The sequence below is a fragment of the Ambystoma mexicanum genome, chromosome 11 (assembly GCF_040938575.1).
Source record: "Ambystoma mexicanum isolate Mex_15411 chromosome 11, UKY_AmexF1_1, whole genome shotgun sequence".
Taxonomy (NCBI): Eukaryota; Metazoa; Chordata; class Amphibia; order Caudata; family Ambystomatidae; genus Ambystoma; species Ambystoma mexicanum.
In genome coordinates, this window is record NC_090934.1 from 765,744,547 (window position 1) to 765,769,733 (window position 25,187).

At 43.7% G+C, this 25,187-nt stretch overlaps 1 protein-coding gene across 4 annotated transcripts in view; it reads right to left on the reverse strand.

Moving 5' to 3' along the window:
- Positions 1 to 376: 376 nt before the first annotated feature.
- ZNF143 (zinc finger protein 143) overlaps positions 377 to 25,187 on the reverse strand; it is a 1,779,064-nt gene continuing 1,754,253 nt past the window's right edge. For 3 of the 4 annotated variants that reach the window (XM_069623666.1, XM_069623668.1, XM_069623669.1), the window contains one exon: positions 377 to 1,137. In XM_069623666.1, coding sequence (XP_069479767.1) covers positions 1,054 to 1,137 — 84 coding nt within the window. In that variant the 3' untranslated portion in view covers positions 377 to 1,053. The remainder of the gene's footprint in view (positions 1,138 to 25,187) is intronic. The other variant, XM_069623667.1, reaches the window with a different exon arrangement.

Below are 25,187 nucleotides of genomic sequence, written 5' to 3' on the forward strand. Positions count from 1 at the left end.
CAATTGCACTAAAGTTCTTAAAGTCACATTATTCATTTCAGATAACCTTTTTACTGACATTCCGATGCAGATAGAAGGAACCAATATGGGGCAAAGTAGTAATGCTAGCCGTAAACACTACGATTGGGTGTCACTGTTGAAGAAGGGAGTTAACATGCTGAACAGTATTTCAGTCTAGTTATTGTGTGTTTTCATTGTGCCCTAGTTGCGATATATAAACCTGCCCATAATAAGGACGTTAGTTATATTTTTTCTGTGTAGGTAAGGAAATCAGTTATATACATATATTTTCGGTTAAGGACAAAGTACAATATGTAAACATCCAAGACATTTTCCTCTTAAACCAACAGTGTGAAACATATTTTCAGTAAAAGAGTTGGAGGAAAAAAATAAATATTTTTATATATAGAACAACCAAGGCTTTTTTACATAATCGAGTGTAATGGTAGGATAAAACAAACACTTCCAGCATTAACAATCTATTTACAGTGAGTGCAGAGAAGTCAGGTAAAAACACACCTCTTTAAACAGTATCAAACAGATGTTACAGCGTAAAGATGTAGGCGTCGTAGTACTGTTGCTTTTAATGGATGTTGTCGAAAAGACTTTTAAGTCTTTACTTCCTTCAGCGAATTTTTTAAAATATTAACGCATTATGACTTTTTTTCCAGATTTCCATGGAAGCCTTCATTATTTTACAAATTCATTAAAAAAATGGATTCTACTTCTTCTCGCTATTTGCCTTCCACTTGAACGTAGACTCTTTATCAGAGATTTGGTAGAACGGTAAGATGAAATGTCATTGTACAGTCCTGATTTATTATCCTGGGATATAAACAATGTTCAGCTGCATACGTTGCCCCTATCTTACGAAGAATGTTCACAAAGCAAAAAACATAATTGTCCTTCCGTCTTGCACAAAATGTGCACATAATATCATTAAGCTGACTGAAATCCTTTGTCTTTATGTGCTATAGTTTTCATGGACCTTTGTTGACAAGAGGAGATGTGATCATTCCATACACTAATATGTGGCAATATCGTGCGGAATGGTTAATCGTCCATCCCCGGAGATTCACCCTGTTGTATCCTGGAGGCTATCCTGATGGCTTCTTCCAATGATTGCTGTTCACCAAGCTGGAAAAGAAACAATCTCCATCAGCAAAACAGCACCCCATCAAACTTGCTTTTACAGCCAAATATATTTATGTAACAGTTTCATATAAAAAGGCACAGATGGCTAAATATGCATATACGTAGTTAAAAAACAGAGCATTTAAAAATGCATACGCCCGTGCCAGCTCATGCTACACTCAATATGATTTAATATACAGAAAGAGGGAGAGGTGTATTGTATACAAATCAATCACAGCAAATATAAGGTAAGCAGAAAACAGTATGTGTTAATATAATCATGAAAAAATGCAAGTGCAAAATAATACAAACAAAAGTGACTTAGCTCTAAAAGATCCAAAATATACATTAAGATGAAATAAAAAAGGGAGGCGTTACGAATCTCAAATATGGAGAGCCAGAATGGTGTGTAAAGAGAAAGAGAAAACAATTTAACTGTTATTTTATTGGAAAAATACATCAATTTTCCCAGTTTTTCTATCTCCTACATTCTATTTGGGTTTAGTCTAGGAAGAATATTGAGTCGTATTTCTTAAAGGGATGTCACATTCCAATGTTCTTTTACCTTTCTTTTCACTTAACAATAAACACTTTTCTTTCTTTAACTTCTACTCATGTTCTATTCAGGATTCAACTTTCAGTAGACATAGGGTATTTATTTGTGTTCAGGTTGGGCCGTGTACAACCAATATCATACTCATAAAATTCATAGAGTTCAGTGAAAAACAACACTCTCCCAGAAATCTATTTCCTTGCCTTATACAATTGTACTTTGATCAGACCCAACATGGGTCTGATCAAACTGTCAGGTGACTTCACTTGATCACCTTAATTATAACCTATGAGGAAGAGGCCCATCTTAAAAATGATTTATCAAACTGTGTAGAGAAAATTTCATCTGTCCCTTTGCTCTTAGTGGGGGAGAGCTCGACCTAGGTCAGTGCAGTGGTGCACCACCAATCTAAAAGTACCTTGTGTGAGTGGTTATAATCACCTAGTCAAGGGTGCTTCCTTCATTAGATCTCAACTACAAGAAGCACGCTGGAATGCATGTGCAGTATATCCTGTCTTTGAAGGCCTTTATTAGCGAAACACAGCAACAATTCCCAGAGGCAGAAGTATAGGTTTGAGAATCAAGAAATCTGACCCAGCACAGATGGAGAACTTGTGCGAAGAATTATGCTTAAAAAAGTCAGCTACAATTTTGGCCCAACAGGAATAATTCAGAGCCCCTGCCTTCTTCAGGACTAAGATCCACTGGTGATGTGTCACTACAATCAATTCCCCAAGATTAATCATACAAATATAAGCTTTGGCAAAACAGTCAGCCATCACCAGACCCAAATGAAAAATATACTTTTCTCCCTTCCTTACATCAGACAGGTCAACAAATGGACCATGCATGTTCGGGGGCAAATTAGTGGAACCTTACTCAGCCCATGCCCCAGTTCAGTGAATAGCAAGCCAAATAACATTAGGCACTCAAAGTCCACAGGACCAAACTCCTGTCGGCAAATACTTTGGCCCAAAAGCATACAACTGTTTGGACTTGAGGGCCTGTGCTCCTTAGCCAGTGTCTTGGAGAAATTAAGAATTGATGCTGGCTTAGCCCATCATGCCAATATTGGCTCAGAAATGTGTTATAAGGAAATGGTGTCTTTATTGGCACCAGGCTCCAATTAAGGCATCCTGTTGTAGTGCTACAGAGGTGGCTGCAATACCCAGAAAATCCTCTGGTTTGGATGCAGGGCCCCAGCCATGAACTCAAGCTCTGGAAAAGTGTCCAACTTGCTAGGCTAAAGTCAGAACCACTTTATAAATTTAGACAAACTGGGCAGTATCAAATTAGCCAAATTCCATAGCCTTAAACCAAAATGGGATAGTTTCTCCTTCATCAAAGAATCCCTCAAATCTAGTAAGTGATTGGCACTGTGGAAGCCTGGACCCTCTTCTGACCCCCGGGCTCCGACGAGGAAGAAGAACAAGTAACTTACCTGCTGTAATGTTCCTTCTGATGGATACAGTATTCCTCTCACAAAGTCCTCATCTTTGAAATGTCTTCCAGGGAGAGTCCAACAAAAGTTTCCAACAGCCACTACGGGGCACCACGCAGCTCCATGACGACAAGAAGGTAAGTCCTTGGTGCGTACATATAAGGAGATGCATGAATTGTCTAAACTTACTCTGTTCTACCCTTTTTCCCCCAAGTCACATGTGCCAATTAAGGGTTGAGCTGTCTCATAAGAAATGTGAAAGTATTTGGAAGGCAATGTTTTTAGAAAAAAAGGTGGGAGGAATACCGTAGCCATCACTAAGAACATAACAGAAGTTAATTAACTTGTTTTTCTACTGGATACATTCCTGCCAAAGATTCCTCATCTCTAAAAGACTTACACAGCCATGGAGGAGGGAAGACTACAAGGAAAACAGAAGCTATGTGTTTGGTGTTGGAGATACCCGTGTTTGAATCCCTGCCTGCCTGCGAACACAATACTTTGCTGTCAACTTCAACTTTGCTTTTATTTGCTGGAAGTATTGCTGCTTGCCCTTTAAGGAGAAGGACCTTCCCATATATTCTCGGACCCGCTGAAGCGCATGCGAAAAGTGTGAAGCTAAGTGTTTGGTGTGCGAAGCGGCACGTCTGGTCATGAGGATGGCTGCTCTTGCAGTATTTTCAAGAGCTATTTTAACTCTTCAACATTAACTACTCCGCAAAAAGGTGAGAACTGCCGATCTGATCTGAATTTTATATGATAAATCTAACTGACCAAGCGGACTATCTAGACACATTAGAAAGTCAGTGACTGTGGGCTTAGGCCTTTGAGCCGACTGTCTTCTTTTTTAACTACCTTTGATCCGACGCTGCCCAGATTTTGTGGATGTCCTTGGCAAAGAAACGGCCAGTGACCCTGCGCAAATACTATTTTGAGTTGATCGTGTGCTTGATTACATTCTGTACTTGCTAGCACTAACACCGAAACAACGCCATTCAGAACTGGCAGAACTGTATAGTAAATAAACGGCCGGTGATTGCGGGTTGAGATCTTTGAGCCCATCGTTTGTTTGAACTGATGTTGAACTTGCCTCAATTATTGTGTATTATAACGTGCAAAGTACCATTGAACAAATAGGCGGCCGGTAACTGCACGCTGAGCCTTTGAGCCGACCGTTTGTTTGAATTGACGTCAATCTGTTAGAATTTGCATTACAGTGCGTTAAGCTCTACATAGCAAATAAACGACAGGTGACTGTGTGGGCTGAGACCTTTGAGCCGACCGTTTGCTTGAACTGATGTTGAACCTGCCTTAATTATTGTGTATTATAACTTATCATAACTTCATATATTTTATTTTAGAAACTATGCCTAACAGCGTCACTGTGCCAAAGTTTGAGCTTGGAAAGTGTGCCTAGTAGCGTAGCTGTGGTATAGTTGAACTTAGAAAATAGCGCAACTATGGTATAGTTGACTTTGGAAAGTGTGCCTAAGTAACATCACTGTGCTGGAGTTCAGTCTGGAAGGTGTGCCTAATGGCGTCACTGTGGTACAGTTTAATTTAGAAAGTGTGCCTAGAAATGTCACTGTGCCAAAGTTTGAGCTTGGAAAGTGTGCCTAATAGCGTAACTGTGGTGTGGTTGAATCTGGAGAGTGTGCCTATTGACGTCACTATGGTGAAGTACCATTGAGCAAATAAGCAGCTGGTGATTGCAGGCTGAGGCCTTTGAACCGCACGTTTGTTGCGAGCCTGAACTTGTTTGAATTACTTTGCAGTTTGGAGTGTGTGGAGCTGCCTGGCATATAAATGGTCAGTGACTGCGGGCAAAGCCTTTGAGCTGATCGCCTGAGCTTTGATCTGATTTGAATTTAACATCATGTTTTTTTAATTCAATGTCAGTCAGAGGCCACTGAACAGTTTTAGACGGTGGTAACTGTAAGCAAGGACCTTTAGTCAACCATCTATACCCCCATGAAATTGGTTACGTTCGTATTTGTAGAGAGGAAGTTGCGAGTCCACTTGTGCAGCTAGCCGGCGGTGCCGGGAGAGTGTAACTAGCACTTTGGTTGATGCAACTTGCATTATGAGCTATTCATACACCCTAAAAACAGCAATGCCGACTAAACAAAAGTGTTATAGACCAGCGCCTATGCTAATAAATACCCCACAGGAAAATAAGAATGATGACACTTTACTTCCTACTATTGAAAAACGCAGACCAGCAAAATCGTTAACATCTGATATGAGACATTTTTTTAGTACTAAATGCGCTGAAAAGGCGTGCGTGGATTGACACACACCCCATATGAAACCTCAAGTGCGGAGTGGATCGGAAAGTAAATTATTATTAATAGAATTTAGCGAGATCTCTGAAACCCTGATGACGGATGCTTTGTCAGCCGTGGAACAACACCCCAGTGCCCTAAGAAAACAGGGTGAAATTAGCAATCCGCCATCAGTAAAATGTGTGTGTCGCAGGTGCTCTTTTAGGAAAGCCTGCAAATACTCCTAATCCGAATACTGCTGTAGCTCAAATTCATGAAATGGAGCAAACTGCTAGTAATTGTAAATTACATGATGTGAATGTTGGAACTGACGCTCTAGTCCCTACAGCTAACTGCTCCTGCATCACCTGAAACACCTAATAAAACAATAATAGAAAGGGAAGAAGAGGAAACAGCTCTTAATAATGCTCCCTCTGAGCAATCCACTGCAGAAGTCGTTTTAGTTCCTGACACACAAATATTGAATCGACTGAGTCCTGCTTCCCCTCTCAGTCGCCTTGACTTATCTCAATCATCCATACTATGTAGGAACTCTTTAGAATCCTCTACATGTTCATCAGCTTCCTATGTAAACCCAACTCCTTGGAGGCAGGGGAACTACAACAAGGAGCCTGCCCCCTTGATAGAAGTTACTTTGACCGCCATGAACACTGCCCTAATGTCATTAGCCAAATTATATGTGGCGTTAGATAATAAACTAACTGTTCAAACAGAACTGATAAATAAACTATATAGTATCAGTTAGATAAAAGGTCCCTTAAGACTACAGGTGTACCCCCAATTGGAAATATGAACAACTGCATCTTCACCTTCTCCACCTTTGGCAATTTTCCCTCCCAAGGGATTAACATCTTGCATTCTAATTGATGAAGTCGCATATGTTGCAACATTGTGCGAACAGTCAAGTCACGAAGGCCAGGAAATAGAGCTGGAACCTCTTGAACCAACTTTGAATCTAGCAAAACCTACCTGACATTTTTTAAGCACAAAAATGAAAAAAAGAACAAACCTTATCGAGGAGAAAAAAAAGTCTAAGAATCAGAGAACTTTACCTAGGGGGACCCAACTAGGTTCAAGAAAATTCATACAAATTCGAACACCACCGGATAAACAGAGATTTCAATCTAATTTAAGAACAATTAAAAAAGTAAGGAAATAGTAAGAATGAAAAGAGGCATTCAAAGATCTATGCCTGTTTTGGAGCATCTACAGACAGAGACAGAACCAGACTTTTCTGAACCTCTGTATGAACTGACTGAAACCGCCCAGTTAATGGAGCAGTTGAGACCTTTGCAGACTCAAACCCTTGATACCAACCAACCCACAATCCAATACTGATTTAATAATGAAGATATTGAGATGAGCACTCTTAAATTGTGGCAAAGTAAAGAAAATGTTATAACACTTCAACAGAGAAGGAAAGAAATAGAGGGAAGTTGTATGGCATCGGTTCATCAGAACTCCCAGATAGAACCTTTAAATCCCTGTCTAACTAATAACATCCAAACTATTGCGCCTAGTTTAAACATTAGCAATAATAAAAAAAAGCTACATTCAGTGTGTGAACAAATGATTACTGTTAATCCAACAACAAGATTGAATACAGCAATTACTTTAAAAAATTATCACACTTTGATTCTACAATGCAGACTTATTCCGTGTCCGCAATACGTGCTAAGCAGATCTAGCATTGTTAATGTGTTTAGCGATGGTCACATTTTGGAAGATATGCAATCTAGCGATATATCACAGGTAGAGTTTGTAGAGATAATAATACTGTATTAGTGAAATTATGGATACAAATCTGGTCTAATGCGTAATATGCTCTAAGAACACAGCTATAGCAGCTAGGCGATTTCAATATCAATTGCATGCCATCTAATAAAGCAAATCTAACTGATGCCACCAAGAAATGGCTGGCACTACTGCAAGAGAGGCAATTCCTCATGATGAATGGGACACTAAAAGGGGATAAACCGCCTACAACAATGTGGAAGAGAGATAATTTATCAACCACCATAGATTATATTTTTGTTTAAAGAAATATTTATAACATAATTGAAAATTATGAGGTTCTAAATCAGTCTAAGAGGGATCATAATATGCTATAACTCACCTGGAAATGGCAAACCTTGTTAGATGATACAGAATTTTATCCAGCTAAATTGATCCTTTCAGGATGGAGAAATAGATTTAGTTGGACAGACGTCTCCTTAGCACATTTTAACACACACATATTGAATCAGAATCTAAAACTCAATCCTGATCTAGCTTATTTGGAAGGTTGCTATTATGAATTTATTCAAACTACAACCATCATTCAATTTAAAACCATGCTTTAAGCATAAACATGTTTTCGATCTTGAACTAAGCAATAAAAAAACACAATTGCAGAATCAAATGGGAGCAGTTGCCCATTATGAATTGACTGAAAGATTGCCTTTAATTCGCAAATTTAAGACGAGGTATCGCAATTGGTGTAAATCTCACCAGGCTCTGATGTTACAAAAAGATGGCGAGCATATGCTGAATATTATTGCATCTACGAACAGCAGCCAGATTTGGGCTACATTAAACAGAGCCTTTCATGAAAATCAGGTGCCGTTCCAAACCAATGCCGTTTATGAAACAAGTTGGATTCAGTATTTTGAGGAGCTCTATGGTACTACTACTAAAAGCTGTGGTCAGTTTCTGGGTTGTGGAACACAGAAGATAAACTTATTTTTGACAGAGATGATGTTCTTCTTCAAATAGCTAAACTAAGCGGTTCCAGAGCCCCTGGCCCAGATGGTCTTACAAACCTAATGTTAAAGGCGCATCCCGATGATTGGGTTGATGTATTATTTAGCCTTTTTTCCAATATACTACAAAATAGGCAAATTCCACCTACCTGGAAAAAATCTATAATCATCCCGATTATCAAAAAAGGTGACTGTCAACTTCCCCAAAACTTGCTGAGAGACTTTACTAGCTGGGTGTCTAAGAATGGATTTATGGATAATTTTCAGACAGACTTTGTTCCTGGTTTAGGGATCTCTGTTAATCTGCTGGCACTGTCATTAATCAAATATAGAGGGCAGTACACAGGACAAACAATATACATGGCATTTCTTGATTTTAAAACTGCTTTTGATTCTATTTCAAGAGAATTATTATTTGACAAACTAGAAAAAGCAAAATGTCCCCTTTATATTCGGGCCCTCGTCTCACAATTCTATTCGAAAACCTCAATCCAAGTTTGTTTAACCCAAGAAGACTAACTCTCTTGAGCAATCATGACATCCGAAGGTCCGAAACAGGGATGCATACTTGCTGCAACCTTATTTAACTTCTTTATAGATGATATTGGCACATGTTTTAAAGCTGTATGTTCAGACTCCCCTAAATTAGGCTTATGTACACTATCGTGGCTTTTATACACCGACAACTTGGTCTTGTTGTCTAAAACACCAAAAGGGCTACAAAATCTTCTATATACGCTGCAAAACTATGCTCTCAAGAACCATCTATCCACACATTTGGAAAAAACTCAAATCTTAATTTGTGGAGGCAAAAAATACAAATGAAAGCTTAGCTTAAGTGGATGCTCCATCAAACTATGGTTGAGGTAATCAATGAGTATCGCTATCTTGGGTTAAACACAAACAATAACTTAGCAGACCTTCCATATCATCTCGAATTAAGAGGAGAAATTCAAACAGCAGTATCACAGGCTAGATTGATGCATACAAAATATGGAAAGTGTTCCTATAAGCCTGTATTAATTTACTACAAGCAAACGTGGTATCGATTGTAACATACAGTGCTGCATCCAGAACCTACAAGGGGATGAAATACTGGACTAAGCTAGAAGGCTTATTTTGGAAAAAAGTTCTAACGTTGCCGCATACTCAACCTATGGAGATCATAAAACATGAGATGGGTCTCTTGTCACTTAACATCATTGGAAGATGGATCTTTTGCTGACATTTGCAAACCACCTTGGGAAGAAATGAGCAACTGACCCTTAAAATAACTTTTTTTTATTCACAACCAAAGGTAAAGGTGGAGCAATTTACAGAGTCTGAAGCTCATGTATCCGACAAGTGCAAGTGACCGCTACTAAAAAGGCAACTTAAAGTTGATCAGACACAAGGGGCATGTGTGCATGGGTTCAAATGGACCCGCCATTAGAAACATCAAGACAAGATTAGGATTTCTCAAAGGCACAATGAGGGCTCCGGTAAAAAGGCATTTGTTAGAGCTGCATTAGAGTGGAAATTGAACAGTATGACCCCTCTTCAGAATTCCTTATGCATACCAACATTAAGGCCCGTCTTAGCCAGGGTTAACACAAACTACCCAAGCGTGCCACATCAAGGGTTCAGTGTCTCTTCTGACACCAACCAACCTGAAAACCTGCATGAGTGACAAGTAAAGGTGGGCTTTGTGGATGGGCATCATGCAAATAACCTCACCACAGGATGCTCCTTGGAGAGGTTGTGGTTCTGGTACCACACACTCTCAATCTGCAAGCATTAAGATACAGCTGCCTGGTATGGAGGTGAACTGCTGTCTACAACAGAAAATCTTCTTTCCATGGGATCTTACAAGGAGGGCACAGCAGCATCTTCAGCTGTACTGCATACCAAAACCTCTGCACCCTGACCGGAGCTATGAAAATCATTGTTGCCTTATTCTACTTAATTCAGCCTACCCAGTACCATATGAATCAGCTGGAAAGTTGGAAATGCTTACACCAGCTTCTCGTGCAGAAAGGATGTGACCAGGCAGTTTGGGCTGCACTGCCCCTTTTGGGGTGGGACCCAGCTTGATTTTCATACAGTCGTTACCCTTTTGTAATGGCTTGGCAGGTCAAGAACGATGGTCTTGAGGGTTGCCCAGAGCAATGCCAGAGGTTAGAATTCATTCCAAACCTTCCAACCATCACCTCTTTTGTTTTGCGTAAGTCACCCCGAGTGGGGGTATGCCAAGACATGGGTCCTGTGCCTGCTGGTCCTAGAGACCCAAGCTGCTGCTCACTGATGAGGCCCAACAAGGCCGAAACATGTTTCGGGATGCTTGTGGTCTCATGCAGAAAGGATGTGACCAAGCAGTTTGGACTAGACTGCCCCTTTTGGGACGGGAACCAAGCCTGATTTGCATATAGTCTTTTCTAATGGCTTGGCAGGTGAGAAACGAGGGTCTGGAGGGTGCCCAGAGCAATGCCAGAGGTTAGGATTAATTCTAAACCTTCCAGCCACCACTGTTTGTGTTTTGCGTACACCAGCTTGAATGCTCATTGGTTTATAATACTCCATCCCTCAGAGTGTGCCTTAAAAGGGAAATCCCTAGAGCAAAAGAAATTTTAGTTCCTGTTCTCACGGTTTACCTGGAAAAAATCTCCTTAATATCCACATTCAGCTCCACCTCAGGCTACAACCTGAACAGCCGACCAAGTGGCTCCTCTTGATTGTAGTGATTGCCCTCCAGTAGAGCCCCCGTCACTGAGAAAACCACAGGAGCATGGTTTCTCTGCATATTCTGTGTGGCCCCACACGTCCCCCTTTTGTTGCTGTAATGTTTGGCAACAGTATAGTATTTAGCACCTGGACAGGCGAGCCTCTGATTAATGGAAAGAAAGACCGCTGTGTCAGATGAACTGCCCTGTGCCCCAGGAAATTGATATGAAAGTACTACTCATGGTCTTGCCACATGCTGCTCATTAAAATACATAAGCAGTGAGCTGCCCAATAAATCAAGTAATCATCTGTCACCAGAGAGACCGGTTGCCACGGTTGATGGAACAGAGCCCCCAAAAGTATGCTGGTTGGCGACATCCACCACTGCACAACATGACAGATATGTATATGGGGTAACCAAGCGAAGACCCCTCATGTTCCCCATTACCTAGGACCACTGCAAGGACCAATTGGCAGTCTGCCCTCTAGGATCGGAAAAATGCAAGATGCACTAACATTGTGAAGAAGACTCAAGCCAGGGATTCTACGGCATGTGATGAGTGAAAGGAAATACTCAGAAGCTTAATACAGCTCTAAAACACACTATAAACCAGTAGAAGACTACCAAGAGGGGAATTTCCATGTAACAACCCAGGAGTTTGAAGGGTTGTATTCCCAAAGACGAGCCATAAAAGGCCAATTGAACAGTACAGGAGAGAAATTCAGTAAAGCTGTCAGAAATATGTCTGTGCAGAACCAGAACTTGTATAATGCTCATGCTTGAATTTATAAAAGGTAGAGTAGTATATTTGTTTTTTGTCATGCATTTTTAACAATGTGAATTACATGCAGTCAGGCTTGGCACAAGTGATGAGCAGTAGTTTTTTTTTTTAATTGAACACATTTCTTTACAATCTGCATTAAGGGAGATGAACACACAGGTGGCATTATTGTTCGCATACCCTTTTATTATACCAGAAATAAAGAGAAAACCTAAATCTCCCTAACTCTGTCAGGATGTCCATGTAAATCAAAAGTACACAATCCTCTGTCAAAAACCTACTTCTGTCCCTTAAATTTCTAACTAAACTAAAGAGGTAGTGGATCTTCTTGGTCCAGAAGAATGCCTTCCTTCTTATGGACAACGGATCACAGTTCCAATTGTTAGGTGGGATATTTACCTGAGGGAATGACTCCCTTGCCCAGGTCTCAATACCTTTACAAGGCATAAAACAAAGGTTCCAAAGCAGTAACGTTCTCAGTTCAAACAAAAAAAAAAAAAGTTACAGTTCAAATATCAACATTCCTTATCGCTCATAGTTGTTTCGTCGCACCTAGTTAGAATGTGAATGATAGCATGTACCGCACTTGGATGAAGTTGTGGACTCTGGCCTGCGTCGCATCTGGATAGGGATGTGTATGATGGCAAGTGCCCTACTTAGATGAAATTGTGAACTCTAGCCTGCATCGCATCTAGATAGAAATCTGTATCCCCATTTACACCTGTATTGTCCCTGTCCCTATGTATCCCTATGTCGCTATATCTGTTACCCCGTCCTGTCAAGTGACTGGTCGCAGGCGCTTTTACTGATAACCACCATATCGCACCACTACGCTTACTCTCTTCTATACACCATCACTCAACTAGAACACAGCTATACCCCTGATATTTCGGCCTATCTGTTCACATACAGACACTACCCCACAAACCCCTCATCACTCTAATAAAACACAGCTAGCTGAGCACATTCCGGCTAGCTCAGGCGTTCCTCAGGCCCAACGCAGCCAGAACCCAGTCTGGATGTCCACCCACCAGACTGAACACATCCAACTGACTTCCTCAGCACCACACCTATTGCTATGAAGCACCTATCATCCAACAACCACACCAGCTGCACACATACCGGGTGCACCCACACACCATACGACACTCTCGCTCTCTGCACTGACTTGAACTACGGTTCCCGAGGGCGTTCAACCTACCAGCGCGTTGAGGTCATACCAATGATATTTAAGGCGCTATATAAAGGCCAAGTGACATAACATAACATTTGGTTCCTGGAGAATGCCTCACTTCTCTAGATATCTTGCTCTCAGTGTTTTCACAATGCCAGGGGAATGTCCCCCTTTCCCTGGACTTCCTTGGCTTTGTTCTCACACTCTCTTGGCTTTTACTTTCACAATTCACAACACCAGGGGGAATGTCACCCTTCCCCTGGCCTTTTCTCAGGCTTCACCGTTCACAAAACCAGGGGGAATGTCTCCCATCCCCTGGCCTTTTTACAGTTTTGGCACAGTTCACAATACCAGGGGCAATGGCTCCCTTCCCCTTACTTCTTTACAGATTTGGCACAGTTCACAATACCAGGGGGAATGACTTCCTTCCCCTGGCCTCTTTCTATGATTTGTACAGTTCTCCCCAACGTAGGCTTGGCTCCCAGTCTTATGGGTGTGGGTCCCAGACCTGTAGGATTCTCTGCTGGTAGTGCGACAGACCTTGTTCACTAACCTGCCAGGTACTGCGACTATGAAGATGACTGATGACATTTCCTTCTTGTGGGTGTCGGCCCCAGACCCGAGCCTCGTTGCTTTCACCCCTTTTTTAGAGCCCCACCAAGTGTCCCAGCAACCCTGGTACCTGTTTGGGGCTAGCTGTGAGAAACCTGAAGGCGTCTCCCTGACTAGTAGCCGGGGATCTGTCATCCAGGTGGCCAGGACACAGCCATCGCTATTGGATCCAGTTCCTGGGGGTGGACTAGTGCGGGAGGATCACCTGAATGGGGGGGTCCTCGGGAGTGAAAGTGGGCACCGACAGGAGAGATGCTGTAACCCCCTTCTTATAACACCTTTTCCCCATCCTACCACACGGGATACTCAGACACTATACCTCCCCCATTTCTGACACAAACTCTTTCTTACAACACGAAAGACAACAGGCTAACACTAGAGCCGTTTACCTGACATGTCCCAACACACGGGTCAGGGAAAGTCAGCCCAATCACCAGAACCACACACACCTGACGGCCCTGTCCCTTCCCCACAGGGATAAAAGGTGGAGCACGAGAGCACACTACGAGTAAAGCAAACCGCACAACTAGACAGCTATCCCAGGGTGGCAGTTCAGGAGAAAAGCGGCGAGAACCGAAGGTGCGACAAGGGGAGCAGCAACCTTGCCCTTTTCGACACAGACCCACAAAGCCTTTGTGAAAGGAATCATAAGACCGCGAACAATAGCCAGCTTGTGTTGCAGCAGATGTCAATTGGACACAAAGCGCTCCTACACTGCTAATCAACAGGGAGACAGGGAGAGACGCGTGCTACCGTGGTACCGTCCTTGACTCCAGAGACAAGAAAAGCCAAGCGGTTCATCAGAGCCGGTGAGTCGACAGGAGAACCGATAAGAAACCAAACTGTGTTGGACGAAAGTTCCGAATGGCAAATTAAGGGGAAAAACAGCTGCAGAGGGGTCCTGCACCCCAAGGGTGCTCATTCGATAGCCTCAGGTTGATTCCCCTATTGTTGAAACTACCAATACCAGAAGGCCCTAGGAGAGCTGCAAGGAAAAGGTCAAATTGGTCATACAGGGGTCCAGCAAAAACCCCTGTCCAGTTGAAAGTCTTTGACCGGCACATACTTGGAAATCTAAGGGAGAGGAAACCTGCATAGTGAGAAGAGAGAAGGAACTGTGTGGTTGGCAAGAGTGAACCTGACGGAGGGATGCCAACGGAAAGGGGCAAAGCATGATGCCCCAATGAACATTGTGTGAACAAGAGTGAACCCAATGGATGGATGTCCACAGTGGATTGTTTAAAAAGACATTACGACTTGTAAATGCGAAAGGAGGAATCTTTTGGAATAAAAGCCGTAGTGAACCCGACAAGGAGGCTGCTATTCGAGAGGGGTCTGAGCCTGGAAGAGGGGGATCTAGGGGTGAAAAGCCATCCCCCACCGTACATCCAGAAAGGAATTTTTGTTTTGTGATTTTGAACCCATAAGGTCCTCAGAGGCAAAGAGACTTTTTTGTAGAAAAGAGACTTAATCACCGAAGATCCTGATGCCCGTGAACGGAACTGTTGTCTCGTGCTGGGAAAGAATCTAGAGTGTACTACGCTCAGGAGTCCTGCCTTGTCCCATGCTCAAAAACATGGGGCTGGGAGATCCCTGGCTATAACATCCTGACTTATCATTTGTGAACACTTCTTTCTTTCAGAAGCAGTCATATCAGAAACTATTAAGAAAACAAAAGCCAACTTGGAGAAGCTCTCTGCACAAACACAAATGTTAGTAGACTTGCTATTCCCATACATAGCCAGAGCAAGGAAACTGCATGAGGAACTGAAAAATAAAACCGCAGAGACTGTATTGCCAAGCATATATGTTCCAACACAAGGGACAAGTACCAATTCCACAGTACAGCCATATACCTGGCATGGGCATTTGCACGCAGCAGAGAAAAAATGCATGAAGAACGGAAAAGAGCTGCCAGACTTCTGTCCACTCAAATGGCGCAGAGGAAGAGGCCTACACCATGGGCCAGTATGCCTGGGAACCCTCCAGCAAGAAAAAGCCACACAGATGCATTCAGAGATGTAGTGATAGCAAACTACATAAAGACCTTAAGAATCAAGAGAAGCGTGCATGAAGACGACAATGAACTGAACGATTACCTGGATAGTACAGCACACCTAGGAAACAACATTTGGTACCAGCACATGAAGGAAGTTGGAAGACGAAATTCTGAAGGAGAATGCTTTGTTTGTGCACTCCTACCATATAGCATGTGGAAGTACAAAATCTTCGTGGCTGTAGAAATTGATGCCCAGACAGCACACTGTCTTTCACACGTAGCCATGTGCAAGACTAGAGGCCAGTTTATGGGGAGTGACGCCTCCCTAATATGGGTAACTGAAAAAACCTATCCCGATGAAGATGATTATGTTCAAGACATCAAGACAAGAAACAGAGCTCATACTAGGAATCATCTGATCACGTACGAGAGGCCTGGAGTTAAAGGAGCAGAAATAAGATGGGAAGTGAACCCGAGACTAAACATCCAAGGAAAAACTCCAGAAGAGGCTTGAAAATGGAAGAACAGAGCCCAGATGCAGATTTGGGGAACAGAGATTCACCAGACAGATGGGAGAAAGGAGTGGTGATTTGTAGAGCATGGATAATCACTGGACTCTACAAAGAAACTGTTGACACTGTGCAGAATGGCTGCAAGCCATTATGGCCAAAAATTGCAAGGCTGCTGACATGGGTCGAAGACAGAGGAGGACCCTCGCAGATAGTGCCACTGGAAAGCCAAAAACTTTGTTTCAGAAATAACGGCACAAGAAAGATGGGAGAAAACCAGAACTGTGGTTGAGTTTTTGATGCTCCAGGAATGGTTCATGGCACTGCAGTAATTATGGATCATTATTGGGCATGTGGAACCAAAGCATACATCGGACTGCCAAAGAACTGGGGAGGCATTTGCACGATTGTGAATGTCCACGTTCCAGCACTAGTAATCCTGAAAAGTGACCTAAACGTCGACAGCTTTCCAAAAACAGATGCTCACCTGAGGAAGAAGAGATCTGTGGAACGGCTGAATAGAATGAAAAGAGAGAATTACTTTTCTGCCAAATCAGAAGAAGCTTTTCATGCAATCCCATATGAGCACAGGCTATTCAGCCTCACCTCATCAGTGTTCACGACAATTTTCATGCCGCGAATCCAAGTTGGAGTAAATACTAAATGGTTGCAGATAACCAGATGGGAGTTGCTGCAGACCATCAACACGACCATAAAAGGATTCAATGCAATCAAGGAAGAGTTAAGAGCCATCCGACTGATGACTCTCCAGAACAGATATGTCCTTGGCATGATCACAGCTATGGATGGAGGAGTTTGTGCAAAAATAGGAGAATCGTGTTGCACATTTATACCTTCTCACGACAAGGAAAATTGAACTTTAACAGAAGCTATAGGTATGCTGACAAACCTGCAGAACCAGATGATCAATGAAACCGACAAAGTTGATGATGACAGCTGGTTTGAGATCTCTGTTTTCATGAGTTCCACAATAGATGGCGGATGCATTCAAGTTCCTGGGATCCTTGCTAGTGATGATATTATTAGGATTTTGCGTTATCAAGATAATAATCTCACAATGCCAGATGACTGCGAAGAAAGCCATAGGGATGAAGATCATGATTGATTTCAGACCAGGATGGAAGCCCAGAGATCTTTCTGATGAAGAAATAAGAGACTTTGTGAAGGCTAGCAAGCATGCACCAGAAGGTACAAAGTTTATTTATCCCAGGAAACGCAGGAATTATGTAGGAAGATGGATTTATTGCAGTCACAATGGACAATGTTAGCTGATGACATGGAACAAAGATGAACACGTAAGGACAGCATGAACCCTGAGAGGGGTAATAAAGATATGGACGCCAAAAAGGCACTTCTTCAAGCCATCATGTACAGAACCAGAAGATGAAGAGGGAATGAACCCAGAAGATGAAATAAAAATGAATACAGAAGAGCCAAGTAAGATGAACCCAAAGGAGGAAGTGGAAGTGGTTGATGAATCGACGAGAGGGGGGAGTGTAGAGGAGGTCCCAAATATAGCCTGCACTCCAGTCGCCCATTTTGAAGTACCAGAAACGTTCACACCGAAATATGTGACGTACGATGAGCAGATAAACCAGCAGAGAGCCGCAGTAGGGCTCTGCCCAGTACCTATCAGAAGAACAATACCTATTGAAGTACCAATAACCAGACAACCATGGGCAGTAAGGTACCCATTAAGAAAACCCTACCAGCAAAAGAAACAAAATGAAGATTATTTAAGTACTCTGCCGGAAGAACACAAAAAGTCCTTAATGGAAGACGACTGGTGACGTCACAAGGGTCTGAACTAACGCACCCATAGAAGATATGACGACCCAAGGATGACACAGAGACAAAACACCATGAATAAAGACATTGTGGAACTAAAATAAGAGAACATTGTAGAAATACAAGGGAGTTTAAACTGAAAGCAGGATGAAGATATTCAACCAGCTAACGCTTGTACATATGCTTGTAACAATAAGGAAGCTAAGAAAACAGTGCAGTTTGCTATGCTAAGTAGAAGAATAGAGCGGCAAGCGTCATTGCACATAATCTACCTCAAAACGAAGCACATTGTGTAAGTGATAGTCCACTTTGCACTAAAAAGCAGAACCGTCCAGGTTATTATAGGCCAAACGCAAGAAGTTTCATATTTTAGTAACACGAGGAACCAATACTTGTCCCTGGTTGGACAACTGCTGGCTGTATGAATGGTGCAGATCCTCACCATTGGTGGGCTTGGAATTGCTTCCAGGCTGGACTTTGGGTAAGATGAGGACTCCTGCGGCCATTTCTTCAGATCAGCATTGGAGCCAAGATTCCCTAGTGGAAGAACAAATGGAGAGCGGAACAAGACTCCTGAAGTGGCCTGGCATCCCTTCCTGCGTCTGACCCAGTAAAGCCCTATTGGACTAGATCTGCGAAGGCCCTGTGCAGTGCTTTAACCCCTGGACTGGTGGGACCAACCAGCCTCAACGTGTGTTAGGCAGAATCCTGTGCAGTTCCCTTGGGGAACACTGCAAAAAGATTAAGACTACAGGAGTAAGCAGTAAACCCAATTGGTAGCAGTCTACACCACCCAGATTTACCTGGTAGCTGTGGCTGAGCAGTCAGACCTCTCTCAAGAAGAGTAGGGCAGTATATAGAGTATACACAATACATATTTATTTAAAACACACTTTAGGCAATATACTAGCAATACTAGCACTCTAAATCAAAAGCAAGTTAAAACACAGTCAGATAAAGTATACACACCTCCCTTGATAACTATTAGACAAGTCAGAGTTAAAACACCACAATTTGTTAAACCAGATGTGAGTGCGTAACCTAGATGGCACTCCAATAGTTAGGTTAAAGGAAGAGAAAAAGGCAGAGCATAGAAATAAACCAGGTCCCAACACTTTTAGGAGTTATCAGCAAGGGAATAAAGGGAGTATACCAAAGAGCCAAAGTTCATAGGCCAGTCCCACTTTAAATGGAGCAAAGCGAAATGTGCCCAGGATCAAACGGTTTAAAATGCACTAAAAGTCTTTGCAGAATGTTCAAAAGAGGTTGGGGTGATTCAAGAAGTTAATGTTAGAAGGTCTGGGGCCAACCCAGTTGGAAAGCCAAGGATTAAAGGGTCACCTTGGGCAAACCGAAAGAAAGGGAGGCCAGGCAGGACACAGTACCTTAAAGAGAGAGGAAGCTCCAGCGGTGGCAGTTGTTCCTGGCAGTGGTTGCAGTTTGTTGTTTCGACCAGGGGAAGAGAGGATCTCGTCGAGGAGGAACGTGGAGTCGATGCACTGCACAGGGATGAAGCCAGCCGCGGAGTTCGTCGGTAAAAGGTGCGTTCCTTTTATTCGCGGTCAAAGTGGTGAAGCTTGGCTATCCGGCCGCCGGGGTGCTTGGCACGGGCAATTTGACCAAGAGACGTCTTTGGAAGGCAAAAGGGGTGAACTGGTTGGTCCCACCAGCTCAGAGGAAGAAGACTCGTCCAGCAGATCTTCTCTTGTCGTTGGGAAAGTGGTGAGTTTGTTGCAGCAGGGCTTCACCGGTGGTGTCGTCGTTGCAGATGGCTCAGCTTCTTCCCTCTTCGGATTCTTAGGTTCTTTGGCGACATCTGAAGTTCCAGTTCCAAAGGCCCTGCTTTTATGCAGAAAAACCCCCATTCAACAGCGTAGCTGTCACTCAAACATGCTAAGTGGTTGAGCCGGCCGGCTCACCACTGGGCCAATCAGAATAGAGTGCGACTTGGGTTGTTAAGGCAACGCAGTCCAGGGTGCCAATTCCCCTCCCCACACATCCTGTGGAACGCAGAAAGAGTGGCACCATTTGGAGGGCTTCTGTGGAGAAGCCTGCCAAAAAGTGGAACAAAGGACTCGACCTTGGTTAGAGTTACAGAGATGGACACAAACAGCATTTTAGAAAAGAGTTCTGGCAAAAAGACCCAACCGGTGATTTAATATTAAATAAATAAACCAGCGGTATCTTTAACATTGCACCAAAAAGTGGTGTGTTTAAAATCAATGGGAAAATCCCATAGAGAATATTCCGGTGGAATATTTCACATGGTAACCACTGCCACCAGCCAGAAACTCGACAAGGGGGGACTGGACAGTGCCCCCTTGAAAACAGACCCAGGGGCAATATAATTAACCCCTTCCAGTAGTCCCACAATATGATGGTTTGTACTGGTTCTGTTCACAATTTAGGACTAGTAAAGTCAATGGTGACTTTACATACCCTGGGAGACAGTAGTCAGTCCCAGGGTATGGAGTCTATGTTTGGGGGTCACTATGACACCCCTGTGTTACTGCACTGAGGGTGCTGTGTAACACATACACAAAAACAGATGATACCCTATGGAGAAAGAAGCCCCATAGCCCATAAGCACATACAAAGTCAAAGACATACCTCAAATCATGCCTAAGAGTGGGAGGAAAAGAGTCTCGCTCTTAGCAGGAGAAAAGCACAAACCCCAAAAATCAAGCAAAGCTGCAGGGGGACTCACTAGGTTTGGGAAATTAGCCTTATACGAGAATTCTCCCTAACAACGTGTTCACAAGGATCCATCTGTCCTGAACCATTGGAAGTTTCTTTGACCACCCGGTGGACTGTCCAGCTCTCCAGTGGGCTATCTCGCTATAACCGTTGCTGTTCCACGGTTGCACCCAAAACTTTGGTGGTCACCAGCTTGCTGCACAAGTCGCCTTCCTGCCGAATTTCAGCATCCCAGCCGCAAAAGATCTTGTCCTGGAAGTACAAGCACGACTGGAAGGACATCTGTTGTTGTCTGTGTGCAGTTGCTGGAACTCACCTTGCACCATCCTGTGAAGTGTCTTGAAGAGGGCTGCATCAGTGAATCCTGCATTTCTCCATTGCCAAGGATTGCACTCAGCACCTGGACCTGAGAGGAAGAATCCTTGCACCTGCAGCTCCTGGGCGCCTCTCACTGCTACCAACAGCGGGAAATCCAACCTCCAGCAACCCCCAGTCGACCCATCAAGTCACCTGAGAAATCGGAGTCAGGGGGTAATTAAATGCAAAGCATTTTTCTTCCCTTGTCCTCCATAAAATAACATTGAGTACAAGTCGCTTTTTATCCTAAAATTCAATTACATTTTCGTCGTCGAACCTGGCTAGTACCATCTGAAAGATAAGAACACATTTTACTTACCTAGTAACTTGGTTGCATCTCTTCTTTTTCACATTCACCAACACAAGTAACTTACCTGCTACAGATAAATTCTGGGGAGAAGGCCCCATTCTTCTTAGGGACGGGACTGCTGAAGTTAAGGAATATCACTTGTGACTTGGTTCCATCTTCACTGCATCACAAATATTTGTATTTTTATACATTCCTGTCTAAATTGAATTATTGTGTGCTTCACACAGTGGACTTATTGTGTACCCCTGACCCCAAGCAAACTCTCCTGACGATAGTCTGGACTGCTCTCCACGTTTAACTTGATTGGGTTTTGGCTAACCTCTCAGAGTTCCCTGTTCACTATAACTAGGGTGGCCTTTTAAAATCCGTACACCAGGTCAGATTCTAGAAATCCATCTAAAAAAGAACCACCTACAAACAAAATGATGAGCTTGTCACATGAAGCACATAGCTTGTGAACCTCTGTAATAGTAAGCCATTAATTGATGTACACAGAAAACAGGCAAAGGCAGTAAATCTTTTCAAACCAAACAATGTATGCAACATTTGGGAATGTCTGAATTGCCTAAGCAACCAATGACAAATATTTACATGTAGTCAATTGTGGCTAATTTTGTCACATTCCAAAGCTCTGGTCTTGTGATTGAGTCACCTGTGAGAAGATCAAACAGGGGGACAAGGAAACTCTGAAGGTCAGGGAAGCCAAGAGCTATGTGATTCAACCAGGGTGGTAGCATGTGGGGCATCGTCAAGCTCTACGAATCTCCCGTTTGTAGCCACACAACATAGTTTGCAGACACCCTTTCAGAAAGACTTCCTTAGTGTAGCCCACTAGAAGTTGCATGAGAAATGAGAGAAAGTTCCCCACAATGCCATTTGCAAAGGGGGAGTACTGCTAGGGGGAGAAAGCCAGAGTAAATCGGACCCAGGAAAGATTTGCATAGAATCTAATATATAAAGCTGAATGTATGCATGTGTGTATGTTTGTCCGGCTATACAAATCCACACCATCAAACCCACTGCTACCAAATTTTGCATGAATTTCTCATTTGTCTGGGGCAAGATTGTAGTCTATGTTTGGATACAAAAAATTCACTGTGTCTGAAGCAAAATATTTGATGTGTTGGTTATTCCTTTGAAACGTATTACTACTGTATACAGATCAAAAGTGTTCATTAAAGCATTTTTAAAGGGAATTTAAAAAAAAATCTTTTTTTTTTAGCACGCCACTCTAAATATGTGTAATGGCAAGGTTACAATTTACTTAAGTTCATCCACGAGAAGAGAGCACAATCAATCAATCTTTCTTGGACATTTTCTCAAATGTGCTGAAGCCACTGAGTGACTGAAACATGCCAGACAAAAAACGAACATCGCTTGGAAAAGCTCCATCTGATGCAAAGCGAAAATCAATATCAAGAGCTTCTGAAACACAACAAACAGCAGCACGACTTGCCGACCAGAGGACAAGAGCAACTGTCTCCAGGGCAAACGAGATGCCAGAGAAAACTGAAGCAAGACTTTGCGAAATGAGGAAAAGAGCAACATCCTCCAGGGCACATGAGACACCACTCGATCAGGACACGGGCAACAGCGGGTACCCCAGCTAGTACTGTATACAATGAAAGTTGACTGCTCGCTCTATGCTCTATTCGCTAATCCACTCATGGAGCAGGATTCCTTGTCAAACAAGCTCAAGAGTGTTGATCGTGGACTGGAGCCCAAAGCACAGCAGGCATCCGCTAAAACAGAACAAAAATTTGTGTCTATGCATACATCGCAAGGTAGAACTTACCTGTTACTCTCTCCAGCATGGGTCTTGCATGGATTCACATGCTCATGAACATTCCCCGTCATCAGGCTGGGAATCCTTGGTAAAAAGAAAGCAGTTTAGTTTTAAACTGCGTGCGTCTCCTCTATAACGTATCAGTGTCCTTTGGGTAATACTCCCCCCAGCCAACGGCACTCGTCCTACTAAGCCACACACCTGGTAGCCATATTCTGATTTGCTAGCACACGTAAAGTGGCAGTATGAACCAAGTAGAGCCAGAGAGGGGGAAGGAGGTAGGGTTTGCATGTGACTCCATGCAAGACCCATGCTAGAGCACAAGAGTTCCAGTAAGTAACTTGTACCTTCTTGCATGGATTCACATGCTCATGAATACGATTACACAGCAGTAAATGTACACAACGAAGGGAGGTGGCAATGCTCACAGAAGCAATACACTTACACTTGGAACAGATTCATCTCAAACATACAGGTTGCTTAGCACCACTTGGCCTACCCGGGACTCTTCCCTGGAATCCCTGTCGACACAGTAGAATTTCATGAAGGTGTGGATCGCCCGCCACGTAGCAGCCATGCAGATTTCGAGCATGGGAACACCAGAGAAACGCTGTCGCCGCTGCAATAGCTCTGGTGGAGTGGGCTCGCGACTGGCCTGGAAGCGGTCTGTTGGTCAGACGATGGCAATGCATGACACAGCCGCAGAGCCACCTGGAGATGGAAGCCTTAGGCAGGTCCAAAATTCAAAAAAAGCTGCGATGTCATCCGAAAGGTTTTCGTGCGTGCCACATGGGACTAATGCAATACCCTTTAAGCAGGCAGGTTTGCAACGAAAAATGGTAGAACCAAAGGCTTGTTGAGATGCAAGTCCGACTGAACCTTCGGCATGAAGGTAGGACGAGTTCACAGAACCACTTTAGTTGCATGGAAGGACAAATAAAGCTGCTTACAGGAGAGTGCTTGTATCTCCCTGACCCGCCTGGCCAATGTGATAGCCACCAAGAAGGCGGTCTTCCACAACAGAAACTTTAAAAGGGCAGGATGCATTGGCTGAAATGGAAACCCCATGAGCTTAGACAGGACCACATTCAGTTCCCAAGTCAGGGCGGGAGTGTTCACCAGCAGGAAAGTCCAGAAGAAACCCCTGAGGTGCTCCTCAATAATCATGTGCAACCACACAGAGTTTGCCAGGAGCCCGTGTGTACCGGGATATGGTGGTCAGTTGGACCTTGATAGAGGCATGGGCAAAACTAGCCTTGGCCAGATAGCAGGTACAGAAGGAGCTGCGGAGCAGTGTCACGCAGTGGCACAATTTTCTGCACCCGGCACCTTACTGTGAAGCGCTTCCACTTGTGGCTGTAGAAAGTCAACGTAGAGGGGACCTTGACCCTGGCCAGGATTTTCTTGCAGTCCAAGGGCAGTTTACAGAGTGAAAATTCTAAGGCTGCAGGAGCCAGGCCGTGAGGCTCAGTAACACCGGGTCGGGGTGCAGGATTGATCCTCCTTCTCTGGAGAGGAGGTCGGGAAGTGGAGTTAGTTGGATGGCCGGACCCACTGACAGATGGAGATGGTCGAAGTGCCAGGCCTGCCTCGCCCACGCCGGAGCGATGAGGATCATCCTGCAGTGGCAACGTCTGAGTGTGTTGATCGCACATAGCAGAAGAGGAATTGGCGGGAAGGAGTACAGGAAGAGCCCCTCCAAGAGGAACGAGAAGGCATCCACCTAGACTCCTCGGCTGAGGATATCTGCTGGCAAACTTCTGACACTTGACAGCTATCGCGAAGAGGTGCATCTGGGGAAGACCAAACTTGCTAAAGAGACTCTTGCGCTTGCTGAAGCTCCCATTCGCGGCAGGATCTTAACTCCCTGCTGAGAGAGTCAGCGATGGTTTTCTTGATGCCTGCCAGGTGAAACAGGATGAGAAACATGCGTTAAAGAATGGCCCAGTGCCATACACTGGGCTTCCAGGGAGAGAACAGGGAGTGCGTCCCACCCTGTTTTCTGATGTAAAACATGGCGGTGGTTTTGTCTGTGAAGATCTGCAACACCTTTCCCTGCAGCTGAGGCTGGAGCGACCAGAGGGGCCAGAAGACTGCCCGCAGTTCCAGGATGTTTACGTCGGACACCTTTTCCTCTGGAAGCCAGAGTCCTTTGGCGTGAGAATATCCTGTGTGGGCTCCCCAACCCTGCAGAGTGGCATTGGTTGTGACTGTAGCCTGGTACGGAAGGATTTGCAAGGGAGCTCCTTGCGTGAGGTGTGGCCGAAATGACCACCATTGGAGAGCTTAATGGAATGC